The sequence below is a fragment of the Crinia signifera genome, chromosome 4 (assembly GCF_055691185.1).
Source record: "Crinia signifera chromosome 4, ASM5569118v1, whole genome shotgun sequence".
NCBI lineage: Eukaryota > Metazoa > Chordata > Amphibia > Anura > Myobatrachidae > Crinia > Crinia signifera.
The window spans coordinates 230,808,768-230,822,913 of record NC_139220.1 but is presented as its reverse complement, the minus strand read 5'-3'; the positions used below and the strand labels follow the sequence as shown (position 1 = coordinate 230,822,913).

Sequence of the window (14,146 nt, the reverse complement as noted above, 5' to 3'; positions counted from 1 at the left end):
ATGTACTGAAGACATTGTCAGCTTAGCACTAGCACACATACCATACGTTTCCCATTACGTTGCCTCTTACTGACATGCAAGCTTATGTCTGTCCAGAACATTGCTAATCTGGGCTGTAAATCCAAACTCTATTTTGCCTGTGGCAACGCCAGTTTGTCTTACAGCATGTTTTCCTGTGCTGCTCGCTTAGGTTATAAGATGTTGCAAGAAAAGGCTGATGCTGGGTACACACTATATGGTGCATGTACCCAGCGATGGCATATAGTGGCAGCACAATACGTTGCACATCTGTACACACTGCATGATGCAGTGGATGACGGAACAATGTATTGTTGCCCAGTGCATTTAAAATGTGCGCTGAACAGGTACTGCTATTGGATACTTTGCAATGCAGACTGATGTATTATTCGTATCAGCATTGGACCGATATATCGACCAATTAATTGCCTAGTGTGTACCTGTCTAAATTTATAAGTATAAATGAAGTTATAGTACAGCACATATCATACAGCCTGCGGTTGTAGTTATTATGAATGTTGTGGTTTCCCCAGGTAATGATTTCAGAGTGAGAAATACAATGCTTGCAGAGTCATTAGAATTATTGCATTTATACAGTATTTCCCAGTATGCCCCTGTTGTAAATACCTCATTACAGTAATTATTATAGTGTAGTATAGTACCCATCACTCACGCAAAAGGGAGGCACAGAGAGCCTATGCCTCAACAATATTATTAGTTATTGTCTGAAGGCCCCCATACATGCTGCGGTAGCAGCGTGCGAAGCAATGCGATGCAATGCACACTCCCATGGGCATCGCATCTCACAGTACAAAAAGTATGTGCTTCACATACTTTTTGTACTGCTCACGGATCGCATCACACCACATGCAAATCACATGCAAAATGCATGCATTGCGATGCGATCCAGCCAGTAACGCATCACATTGCACGCTGCTATCGCAGCGTGTATGGGGGCCTTTATTTATTACTTGAACTTTTTAGTTCCGATTTTGAATGGCAACTTCTGCTGTGTGTAGGCAATCGGTTTAGTTTAGGATGGAATCTGAAGATATTACATATCCTTTGGGCTCCATTAGAATTAGTCTAAATATTTCAACTCCCTTGTCATTGTGGATTGTTTCCATTCCAACAAATAAACATGTTTTATTTTCCTAATCACTCAGCATTCAGCATCCGCCCACTGTCATGCAGCACATTCACATCCCACACAGATGGGTTATTATCCATCTAGTAGGATTTAGTGGAGAGTTCAGACAATCGTTTTGCTTCTAGAGCGAGGTATATTACATCTGTAACAGATGACACGCCTGCAGTAATCAGCAGGAAACTTAGTGGAAAAAATGCCAAATATGAAGAAGGGCCATACATTGCTAGGAAATTGCTAGATTGTGTTTTAATAATTCACTTAAAGTATAAATTGTTTTCTTCATTTTAGTGTTTGACAATTCATGAAATATAAATGCAGAAGAAAATTAGCTCAGTTTCAGTATCCCTCTCATTTCAAGTTTTGGGATCAAATGTAATAGGGCCTCACACACTTTGAAAAGTCCGGTATAGTTGCAATGTAGTAATGCTATCTTGGTGAGCTGTATGATTGGTACTGCATGCAACCTTTGTTCTGCAGTTTGTGAATTATATTTTGAAAGGGCCACTCAAACTGTCTTCCGCACACCACTGCCTTGACTGTTGCCTACTCTCCTCTATCGGAAGATGACTCTGCAAGCTTCAAGTTCTCATAATGCAGGGGTTCCCAATCTTTTTTGAATCACGGCACCCTACAGTATCAGAATTTTTTCAAGGCACCCCTAGCCAGAAAAACAAACAAACAAAAAACCCAGAATGCATATAACATTAAGTATATTGGGTTTATATGCGGTCCTAAGGGTCAGTTATGTGGTAAAGGGCTGGATTTGCTTCTGTTTGTACACATTCTATGATTGGCAGCCACCAGCACTGGTTTTGCCCATAAATAATTAACCATAAATAATTTGAACTGGTCCTGGACCACCAACCCGAGGCACCCCAGCAAGTGTCCCGAGGCACCCCAGGGAGCCACGGCACACAGTTTGGGAACCACTGTCATAATGAGAGGTGACTTTACTAAGATGGGAGTTCTATTTCACATGTGATGTTGCTATGGGCAACCAATAAAAATCTACTTATTTAGCTCCTTCTAGAAGATAATAGATAGTATCTGATTGGTTGCCTATAGCAACATCCCATCTGAAATAGAACTCCCATCTCAGTAAATTTCCTTCAGAGTCTTTAGTACAAATGGCAGTTTTGTGACTCTTTTTTTTGCATTGGCTATAATGTAAATAGAAATGTACTTGTGTCTAGGCAAATTGTAGAAAATGAACATTTCCCATAAAAGTACAGAATACAGCGACCATTCTGAGCTAGGGATGGTTCTCAACCATTGATGTTGTTCTGATGGTAGTGTTTTTACCATTAGATGGCAGCATTCTGATGTTTGCCTCCATCGTATGGTAAATATGGTGTTGCGATAGTGCTGCCCCCAGTTCTATCCTCAGCCATCAACGCTGCAGATGTTTGAGTATGCGCAAAAGACCGCATTTAAATATCCGATGGTGGATGCCTAGCCATCATTTAATGGTGGATTTTTTATGTCCATCCCTACTCTGAGCTGGTAAAAAATCCTTTTGCAGAATGGAATTAGCTGAGTGCCTCTTGACACAGCACAGATTACTCCCCATTCATCTAATACAGGGCTGGGCAACACCGGCCCTCCAGATGTTAGTGAACTACACATCCCAGGATGCTTTGCATTAGTTTTGTTATGTGGCCATGCTTAAACTGATGCAAGGCATGCTGGGATGTGTAGTTCATCAACATCTGGAGGGCCGGTGTTGCCCAGCCCTGATCGAATATATCACTTTGCAGTCAAAACTGAGATCTTGGATTGAAACAGCTCTTTGACTGCACTGACTCAGCTTATGGTGTCGAGCTATTACCACCTACTGTACGAGTGCAGAGTGCTGTACTCTTCCATAAGCACTGCCATCTTGTTCTGCAAAACCAGGATTTGATCAAAGCAGTTCAACAATAGTACAATAAATAAATGAGACCCTGTTTATAAATACAGTATAACACAAGTGCAATGCCGCTGTCAGATCTACACATCACGTAGTCAAGGGAAAATTGCCCCAAACACTTGTGATTTGGGACAGGTGGGTGGAATTCTGTGGAATGGAGAAGAGAAAGAGTAAAAAGGAATATACAGGCATATAATACCGATTAATGGTTACGAATCGGTGAAACTCACAAACATAGGGTAATTTATGATTGTAAATAGCACAGTGGGTGATTGATAACAGGGTGTAAGCTAACTGACATGGAGTAAGGAAGGAATTGCCTTTGGGTCCTGTATTTTCTCCTGTGGATCATCACAGCTAAAATGTGGAATCTTGGCAAACCCTCATGTACTCTTTGCTGAACACTCAATTAAAGTACAGAAAGTCCCTTTGTCACACGTAGCAGTGTATGTGGGAGCATTTTTAGCACAGTTGCACAAGTTTCAAAACATCTGGTATAAAAAAAGTGAATGTCCCAAGGAACAAGCTCACAGTCCATGATGCATGATCAGAAGGTTACAGTAGTAACAGTCAGCTGAGAGCGATGGTCACCATCATATTTGCACCCCGCCCTTAGTTCAGTTGGAATGTTCTATTTTTCAGCTGAGGAAAGTCGGAGAGCCCTGGGGGTTACCTGTCCATCTGTGATTCACCAATTGCCTATAGCAAAAGACGCATGCATATTGACACTGTATGCTAGCTTAAAAATAAACAAAAATGTTGCTATGGTCAGATTTATGGCAATTGCTTTTGGTGTATATGCTGCTGTACAACGGAATGTACTCATTGTGACTGGTGTTATGCTGCTTTACATAGGTTTGTGCCAACTGCAGTATATGCTAAGGTGCTGTACACAGATTTGTGCCCAATAAGGATGGTGTTTTGTTGCTGTATAGACTTGTGCGCATTAAGGATGGTGCTATGTTGCTGTACACAGATTTCGGTACTTGTGTATTAGCACGGTGCCCGGCTACGCTACGCTGACAACGTAGCCTAAGGGTACTTGTGTATTAGCACGGTGCCCGGCTACGCTACGCTGACAACGTAGCCTAAGGGTACTTGTGTATTAGCTCGGTGCATGGCTACGCTACACTGACAATGTAGCCTAAGGTACGTTGTCAGTGCCGTGCTAATACACTCACGATCCACGGGAGTCCTGACCCGGCGGTGACTGACCAGAGGCGCGGACCCCCAGGAGTTCTGACCTGGCTGGTGACTGACCAGATGCGAGGAGGAGACCACAGGCGGAAGAGGGAGTCCTGACCCGGCGGTGACTGACTGGAGGCAGCTGAAGTCCTGGCGCGGAGGAGGTGATGCGCAGTGACAGCCGGCTGGCCGGTCAGCGGGGCAGAGGGAGCGCAGCGCAGCAGGAGTTAAGGAGGGGGAGCGGGGATCTGGCAGCACCAGCAATATACGTAATTCAGTGTACTGCCATCACATGGTTTCCCTGCTCCCCCAGCGGCACTACACCGCCGCCGGGGACATCAGTGCGGTGATCGTGCTGGACGTTTGCCGGGCCGGAGTAAGGTAAGTATAAAGCACTACACACACACACACACACACACACACACTAACAACATCATATCTCCACTATCCACGTCATACCCCCAGTATCCACGTGGGCATGGAGTTAATTTTATAAAGTGTGGTGAGCGCAGCGAGCCACCGAGTCCGAAGCGTGGCGAGCGCAGCGAGCCCCGCATGATCCGCATCCCCTTATGGGGCTCGCTGCGCTCGCTACACTTTATAATATTAACTCCACGCCCACGTGGATACTGGGGGTATGACGTGGATAGTGGAGATATGAACCATTGTGTGTATTATCACAGCTCCTGAACAAGTTACATAACTTACGTAGTTTTACGTATCTTACATAGTTTACGTAGCCAGCATAGTGGTGTATTGGTATTCTCAATACACCACTACGCAAACTACGTAATGGGCGCCGTGATAATAAACAAGTACCCAGATTTCTGCCCAATAAGGATTGTGCTGTGTTGCTGTACAGATTTGTGCAGAATAAAGATGGTGCTGTGTTGCTGTGCACAGAATAGAGCAAGGTGATATTTTTTGCAGGTGAATTGTGTCATGAAAAAGAAGCAAAAATATTTCCATTAAAGTGGTGCTCCTTATGTGATAGGAGGTTGGACATTTGCACAAAACATCTCTTCATATTTCCAACCTCCCCAGACTCTGAGCTGCACCCCTAGCTTGCATAAGCATCCCCTGAGGTCAGAGAGCAAGGCAGTACACGTGACAGACCTTAGCCCATACACAGTGCGATACGATGCATGCTCCCGCAGACATCCCATCACACAGTTCAAAAAGTATGTGCTACACATACTTTTTGAACTAGCTTCAGATCGCATGCAATTTAATCTAAAACACATACAATTATCGCAGCGTGTATGGTCACCTTAAGGCAATTTGAGGCGCAATTCCTGTTTCTTTAGTTTGTTTTACAAAACATTTATTTCATTTTGCTTACTTGCAAACTATACACACAGTTGCATTTCCTGAGGTAAATTGTTCCCAGAGAGTTTATGCTTGGGTGACTGACAGTTAGGCAGGAGATCAGTTTCTTACTTGCTCACAGAGAGCCAAGATTTGCATGAATAAAATTTTCCCTGGGAAGAATTACTTTGGATCCATTCTAATAAACATCCTATTACAGCTTAGACCAAACCACAGAGCAAATCACCACAATCCTCACTATATGTTACTTTTATTAGGGTTCAGTTGGTACAATTCCACGTACCGCAGCCACGGATCGGATGTTTTCTAGCCTCTGATATTATCGCTCCCTCTATAATTACCAATACATCTTTACTGCTCTTTCTCTATAGTATCGATTTATTTAATGTATATAATTATTTATTAGAGTGATTGTTTGATACACGTGCCCTTGATTAATAAGTGCTGCTGGTTTGACTGCTGTGGCCGTTAAACAGGCTGCATCGGTACAGGCTGATTTTCAGTGCTGTCTCTGAGAGAAGATTGTGCAGAGTTTACTTTAAGTAGAATTGCCAAGATATGTCTACTGTTTGTTTTGCTAGCAAGTACAGGAATCTCCCTGAGCTCCCCGGGCTCTTACAAAGATCCTTATATATCTTCACCCAATTCCTTCCTTGTGTCTTCATAAATATGACATGTTCCACATTCCCCAAACAGGACAATGTGCAAAATATCAATTTCACAGGCTGTTCTAGCTCTGTGGGAAAATAGTGTGCGTGCATGAGAGTACAAAGGATCAGCTTGGGGCAGCTTTATAAAGTCAGATTGGAGATGATTTTAATTAACTCACTTTTGCCTGACTATCATTCATTTATCATGCATGATTGTAATTTACTATGACTGTGCATGAACGGAGCATAACCCAGCTAGTGATGGAAGACTAGTAATGTATTTTTCTGTCTCAACTTTTGCTTGACGTTTTGAAGTACCTGCTTGGTTTAGCATATCTTCTTGAAGATGTCTCTTGGATAACGTAGGGCCAGGGTAGACATCCTGTGGCTTGGCACTCAAGGCCTGATTCTGATTTGTACACAAAATCGATGTTTTGATACTGGACATCCTCAGAACCCCTTACTGCTAATGTATGAACTGTGTTTGCGAAATGCACACACATTTGAGTACTAAAACCAAACGTTTCCGAAAAGACTGATGCAAGGTGTTTGCAAACATGGTTAAGGACCAGTTGAATCAAACACGAAAAGAGGCTTTGTTGTGGGTGAGTAATGGGAGTGTAATGGGTGCACTACTGCATGGGTCAGTTCTCCCACGCAAAACCACTGATACAGTGGCCATATTATTTGAAGGTTTCCAAGTTCTATCTGCATGACCCAAGACCTACGCAAGACCCCCTATGTTTCCCGCTGTTTCCCCGATGTTGCAGTGTGCACGGTCCGTCTGACGAATCTGCACATTACTCAGTTCAGTAAAGTTGAATTTTTTAAACAGCCCATCTCATGATCATACATGAGGAGACATAGCATTGATGTTTTTAGCACTTCAACTGAATTTTTGACATTTATAGCATACAAATCAGAATAAGGCTCGCAGCATGTTGTGAAACTACTAGAACCACAATCATCTATATATGTCTAGTGTCTGTGAGTCTCCGAAACACTGCCATCTGCTCGCAGAGAGTGAAACACATCTCTTTCTCATACATACACAAACACAGAAGGAAGCAGACTAGCTTTCGAAGCTTTCGCTTTGAGCGGGTTTACTTGTAGAGTATAAGCCAACAATAATTGGGTAGATACCGGTTGCCTATGATTGATGTTGAGCAAAATAGACAATGTTATTGCTATCTTACTGTGGAACAGTGTCTGTGTGGCTGACATTATGCTGAGTAGGCTGTCCTATTTCTATACTGTCTAAGTAAAAGTAATGTTTGTATTCAATTTAGTCTCCAGTACAGTATAGCATGTAAAATGGGATTTCAGTTGGACTGACACATTATTTTTCATTACTTCTAAAACACCCATGTGAGCAAACTATTGGTAGGTCACATAGAATGTTGGAACAGTATCCCATTCCTATACAGTGAGTTGCAGTAAATAAACGAAGTGTTACTTTGTATCAAAACTGTTCCATGTGGTATCCCATTCCATGTTTACTGGCGGGTTGGGAAGCATTGGCAGTAAAATCTTGCTGAATCTATTCTTATAAATGTTCTGCTGTTGATCTCAAAAGGTCATAAATAATCATATTAATCTGTAACTTTTATTTTCGTTGTGCAAAACAATGATGTTGAACATGGAAGCATAGAACAATATGTACATAGTTTTCATATTATATAGCCGTACTCTCAGGAGCCGAGGTTACTTGATAAACTATTTGCAGGAATCACTAAGTTGAGTTACTTACATGAATAGTGTAGAAAATCCAAGCCTGTAACTAGTATGGTGTAACATGTGCTACTGCACAGATTGCCACAAGGCAGGCGGTACTGTCCGGTGGCACACGGCAATTTTCTGTTTTAAATGATTAATTACTTTACTTGTAGCTTCTCTCTTTGATCCTTTTCATCCAGAAGCTCCTTTAGTCACATAATTCTTTTTTTAAGGCACACAAAAACACTGTCATAACTGGAACTTGAACCCAATACCTATTACAATGCAGTTACACACCCTACTCATGGATCTAGTGTGTGGTTACTGGTCTGGTTACTGATAGCATTCAGTGACTGGTAGAAACCATGTATCTTTCTCTTTTTCAGTATTACCCCGCCCTTTAATACTGAAAACTGAGGGATGTCACCAAATGCAATATAATAAAAAAAGGCTAGTTACGGCTCTGAGAAAATAGCACTTTTTCTTAACTTGCATATCATCAAAGATCTCCCCAGTGCTCTCTCAATTTGATTACTTTCTGTCCTCTAGTGCTAGTTAAAGCACAAAAAGGGGTACACTGTATGGATGGCTCCTATTGGATCCAATGAGTTTGTATACTATATCTGTGTATATAGCTCAGTTACATTTGACATGCTGCCTACTTTGACTGTTTTTACTCAAAGTGCTAGCTACTATGGCATGTAAAACGCGTGTGCCTAAGATATGTCCAGAGCATACTTGCCTACTTTCAAAACTAGTTTCAGGGAGATTATAGTTGGTTGTAGAATTTTGAAAAGCGCCCCATTGAGAGGGCGTGTCATGCTCCACCCACATGGCGTGTCTATTTCCATATATGGAGAGATAGTGAAAAGAGATTGTGAACGTGGGTGTGTACTGCTACATCTGAGAGGAATCTTTTAGAATGACTTATATCCAAATGTAGATGAGCCCCAAAGCAGTTATTAAGAGCTACATTACTTTGTAAAGTGCTGGGAAATGGTACTGATGATTCAATGTAAATGTATCTATCTCTCATTCCTTTTTCCCCAAAAATGTAACAGTGTAATGTGGGCTAGGTGAAATAAGGGAGATTGCTAGACTAATGAGGGAGATTGCTGCTATTTCAGGGAGTCTCCTGCAGAATGCAGGAATGTAGGCAACTATGGTCCAGAGACAGCGATGATCCTCACTGTACAACTAGTTCCTGCTCATATGAGCCTGCACAAAAGTATCAGCAATGGTTTAAAAACTGGACAGTGTCAGCTTTGGATCTGCATGACACTCATGCCAAGAATCAAATTCCCAGTATGTCGTTGTACAAATGACCTTTTGAATTTATTTTTGCTTTTCCCTTTAGTACCTGCCAAACTTAGCTATTTTGTTCTTCCTGAAATATTGGTTTCCTGTTATTGAGTGTTTATTTTAATCATTTTGGCTCAGTGCTGTATTTGTACTGACAGCAATTAACACATAGCAGTGAACCTAAAACTGTGTATGAAATGTTCTTTCTATGAAAGAACTAAATAAAAAAAATGTGCTTGCTATTATTACACAACGTTTGTACAGTAACTGGGAGAAATAATAACCCTGCATCTTCGGGGCATCCAGCACTGACAGTACATGCTCTGCATTCTTCCAGTTAGACAATTAAAAGGTGAAACCATTAATACTGTAGGTTGTGTCATGACTGAGCACCACTGGACTGGCCACCTTGGTTTTGGTAATACAAAATGCTCCCTCCATCTACTTTATGGCTCTCTGAGACCAATGTTCTTAGCCAAGAAAAATGGATACAACTGGAATGGTTTACATATTAAGGCTCCTCGTTCTACAAAAGCTGCAATAATCTACAAATGGGAATTACTGTCATTATTTTTAGTGTATGCCTGATGTGTAAATGGTAATATTAAACGGAATAATGCAATAAATAGAAGAAATCACTGTTAGATACTATAGGGACAGAGATGGAGCCAGTGACTATTTGTTATGAGAACAATTAGACAAACCAGCTTTACCTTTTCTTACAAACAACAGCCTAAACTTTTTTGTTCTCTGTAAATTTCCACAGATATCAATGAATGTGAGATCGGGGCCCACAACTGCGATAGACATGCCATGTGTACCAACACCCCAGGAAGCTTCAAATGTAGCTGCAGTCCTGGATGGGTAGGAAATGGTGTCAAGTGCACAGGTGAGGTGTATTCACAGTCTGTCATGCTTCTTTCTGAGTTGTGTTTTATCCTGTACAACACTATCCATGTAACCCAAATCACGGGGTGGTTTAAGCCATAGCAATCCCCATTAAGCCTTCACCATTGCGCATACTGTATGTAAATATCCAAACTTCAGTATCAAACAAAATAAATGACAGGGAAGCTATTGAATGCATGCTTACACCATCAGCGGCACTCCAGACAGCTGTCAGTGATGTATTCTTAGTGCTTTCATAGGTCTGAAGCAGAAAACAGGAACACACATACGGTAATAAGGTGCTGCAGGGTATAGGTGCCTCTTACCTTGCTTCTATTTGGATGTTAACTTCAGAAAATATTTAAAGTATATTTAATTTATAATAATTATAACTATATATAGGATTTATATTCAGGGCTTTTGGAAATAAAGATGTGCAAGCTATAGATCCCCAATGGCAAATCTGCATTTCCAGTGATATAAATGAGTAACAATGCAGTTTGCCCACCATTCATATAGGTGTAAATGAGTTACCAAGGGGTAGATTTATTAAGCTCACTGAAGTGATAAACTGTCTGGTTTTTATCACCGGCCAATCAGCTCCTACCTTTCATTTTTCAAACCAAGCCTGTAACTTCACAGGTCGGAGCTGATTGGCCGGTGATAAAAACCAGACAGTTTATCACTTCACCGAGTTAATAAATCTACCCCTTAGTTAGTAGAAGGAAGCAGAATACAGAATAGCACTTACAGTGTAGTAGAGCACACTTACATGTAATGTTCCCCTAGTGCCATGGGCTGGACCAGGCTTATGTCTGGGGAACCGTATTGTTAATAGCAGGACTAGAATCTTATTTACCCCAGAGCATTCCCCCTATATGGCTTGCATACAGAAGCAGTAATGAGGCAATTTGTAGTGTAATCTGTTTTGTTATTATACCCAATGTTATACGTCTGATATAAGGGCAATGGCTGGTCACAATGGAATGGATTTTAAAATATCAAACAAACCAACAAACAATAGTATTAGTAATAGTTATGACATGGCAACACTTTGGACCTTATTCTGGTCCGTTCGCATCCCCCGTGTGTTCGCATTTCTGCGCATGTGCAGACACAGGGTGCGTGCGTCCACAGCAAACAGACCATTCGTCCAAGGGATTCGCTCATGGGAACACCCAGCATGTTATGGGCATTCCCATGAAAACACGGCGTTCCCATGAAAATTGCCTGGTGACACGGGTGCAAGGGACGGGCAGCTGCCCACCCAGTTCCTGTCGGGAGCGCACGCAAATCTAAGTGACCTGAGAGCCACTTAGATACGTGTGCACCTTCCACATCATTCGATGGTCGGTGTCCATCAAATGATGTGGGTGTTTACCCCTGGCCTGCGTATGGATGTTTTAAACATCCATTCACAGGCCGTGCAATCAAACCTGGCATGTGAAGGGGGTGGACCGGCATTCGGTGGGTGGCGTCTGGGGGGACTCAGACCAGAATAAGGGCCTTTGTCTCTTATTGAATGAATTATAACATTAGTCTGATGTAAATAACATCTCTGATTTAAAGTAATGGTTTTTATTTTAGATATTGATGAATGTTCAAATGGGACTCATTCATGTAATGTTAATGCGAATTGCAAGAACACCATGGGTTCATATCGCTGTCTATGCAAGGAGGGATTTTCAGGAGATGGATTTGTCTGCACAGGTAAGCTCATATCTAATGTCAGAATACTGTTCATTTGACATCTGCACCATGGTGGGCAAGACCAGCTTTAGGCTGACCGTTTCATGTTGTCATATATTTTATTATAGTACATTCTCCATTTTTCACGACCATTTCTACTTCCTTGGTGGGGTCAAAAAAAAAAAAAGATTAGCGGAGAGTTTAAATTGTTGGCTTGGTAGATAGATGTTGTATCTTTACTGCCAACAAATAGCTCATCTCATTAGAATGGAGTCACGTCTTTAATTACAGCAACTGGAGAAGATATTTCAGTTTTGTCATTATGTTATGTTCTGTGTGCTGCAAGCCGAGCCAAAGCATTCAATATAGTAATCATGTCTATAGCCCTATAAGGGAAGTGAAAACTGGTTTAGTAAAGCTGTGTGCTATTCTCTACAGATATTGATGAGTGCACAGAGAATCTGAATCTATGCGGAAATGGTCAGTGTCTCAACTCGGCTGGAGGATACCGATGTGACTGCGATATGGGATTCTTACCAAGCACTGATGGCAAAGCATGTGAAGGTAGGATGTGTAAGAATGTATAGCAATATGGACAGAATGGACAGCAATGTAATAAAGCACATTTGTTTATGTTAAAGATAGTCCTGATTTTCTTGAAACAGTCCAAATGCACAATGGGCAACAGGATCAAGGATTGTAGCCATGACGTAATGGGTGACTGGCTAAATTAAATCACGGCATGGCTGGTCAAAGTAGTGGTGTGGCTGATGGCATAGGTGTACCATGGCATTGTACAGATATCTGACTGCACATGCATCCCCTGCATTTCCAAGATATCATCCCATTATAGACATAGTACTGCACACAGACAACACTGTACTGTGATCCGGCAATGCATGCAGTTCTGTCTGGTTACATACTATTCATTTTTATGGGTGCATTTGATAATAGAGATACTTATAACCCCGAATGGGCCCCAAACCTACTCCTATTGCTCTAACACTAGGTCCACCTGCCCTACTTCGAATATATCAGGGCCAGGCAGAGGGCTTGGATACCAAATGTGACATACAGAAAAAGTGCAAGAGAGTGTGATCATCAACTCTCCCTTCATAGATAAGTGGAAGGGATCAGTGCTCCTGGTGCCTTGTCATCTTGGACCCAGATGTAGTTGGGCCTCATGCTATGTTAGATGCTGTACCACATGGCTCTAGTGTATCAGAAAGGTATATAATACAGTATAATGGAAACTTGTAAAATAAGGATCATTTGTTTCCCCAATGTTAGCATAAAAAATCAGATCTACATTGTCTAGATTATGTGCCCCAATTATAATTATGGATATTCAATGTGCATGAATGATATCCATTAAACTTGCCAAATTTCTCAAATCCAGCCTGTAAATTGGTGTCAGCGCCCATGCAAACACTGTCCACCCCCAGACCACATACTACTCATAATGGTGCACCCTTTGAGGTTGGTGGTGGTACTAACATTACTGGGACTCTACTGCATCACTCAGAGCATCCTAAGTACATTTGCAGTAACTGTACAGCCTGCAGAGTGTGTGGCGGGGACATCTAAAGGACACGCTAGCCGACACTACAGCAGAGGTCGGTCTGTGCGTTCTCACTAGGCGCACCACCATCTTTACAGCTCTGCTCATGCCCACTGCATGCAAATGGCAGACATTTTGAACAACTGTGTATATAAAAGTACATACTGACATCAGTTCCCTATATCAATTTAAAATCGTTATTCCCACAAGCAGATATTGGAGGGTAGATTCACTGTGATGGATGTGCATGATGCGACCAGCTCCCAGTACGCATAGACAGAATTACCAGTGTTGAACATTTGCCAAGTGCCAGGTTTTATCTTATATCTTAGTAAATGTAATATATAACATTAGGGATAGCTGTAATGATGATGATGTTTTTTCTCTAGATATTGATGAATGCGCTCTTCCCAACATCTGTGTTTATGGCACTTGCAAAAATCTCCCTGGTCTCTTCAGATGTGATTGTGACTCAGGATATGAACTGGACAGAACAGGCGGTAACTGCACAGGTAGGAGAGAGGCAAGGCTGCTCCATTCCTGTATATTGACAAGTCATATCTATTGTACACAAGGTTTCCTTAATATGTGAAACATGTTTAGATTTGTCTTATTTCAGTTCACCATTAAGAATAGTGGATTCTACATGGAATATTTAGTCATTTACGTCATCCCTACCCCTTCATTTCCTTTCATACAAACACATACAGATATGCCCAGCCCGGACATTGCCGTAATGCGTATGTATA

The 14,146-nt window shown here is 41.7% G+C and overlaps 1 protein-coding gene across 4 annotated transcripts in view; it reads left to right on the top strand.

Moving 5' to 3' along the window:
* The window catches only part of FBN1 (fibrillin 1), a 228,663-nt gene that overhangs the window by 175,165 nt on the left and 39,352 nt on the right, over nt 1-14,146 (top strand). For all 4 annotated transcript variants that reach the window (XM_083183937.1, XM_083183934.1, XM_083183935.1 and 1 more), the window contains 4 exons: nt 10,026-10,148; nt 11,735-11,857; nt 12,275-12,400; nt 13,787-13,909. In XM_083183937.1, the coding sequence (XP_083040063.1) occupies nt 10,026-10,148; nt 11,735-11,857; nt 12,275-12,400; nt 13,787-13,909 (495 nt within the window). The remainder of the gene's footprint in view (nt 1-10,025; nt 10,149-11,734; nt 11,858-12,274; nt 12,401-13,786; nt 13,910-14,146) is intronic.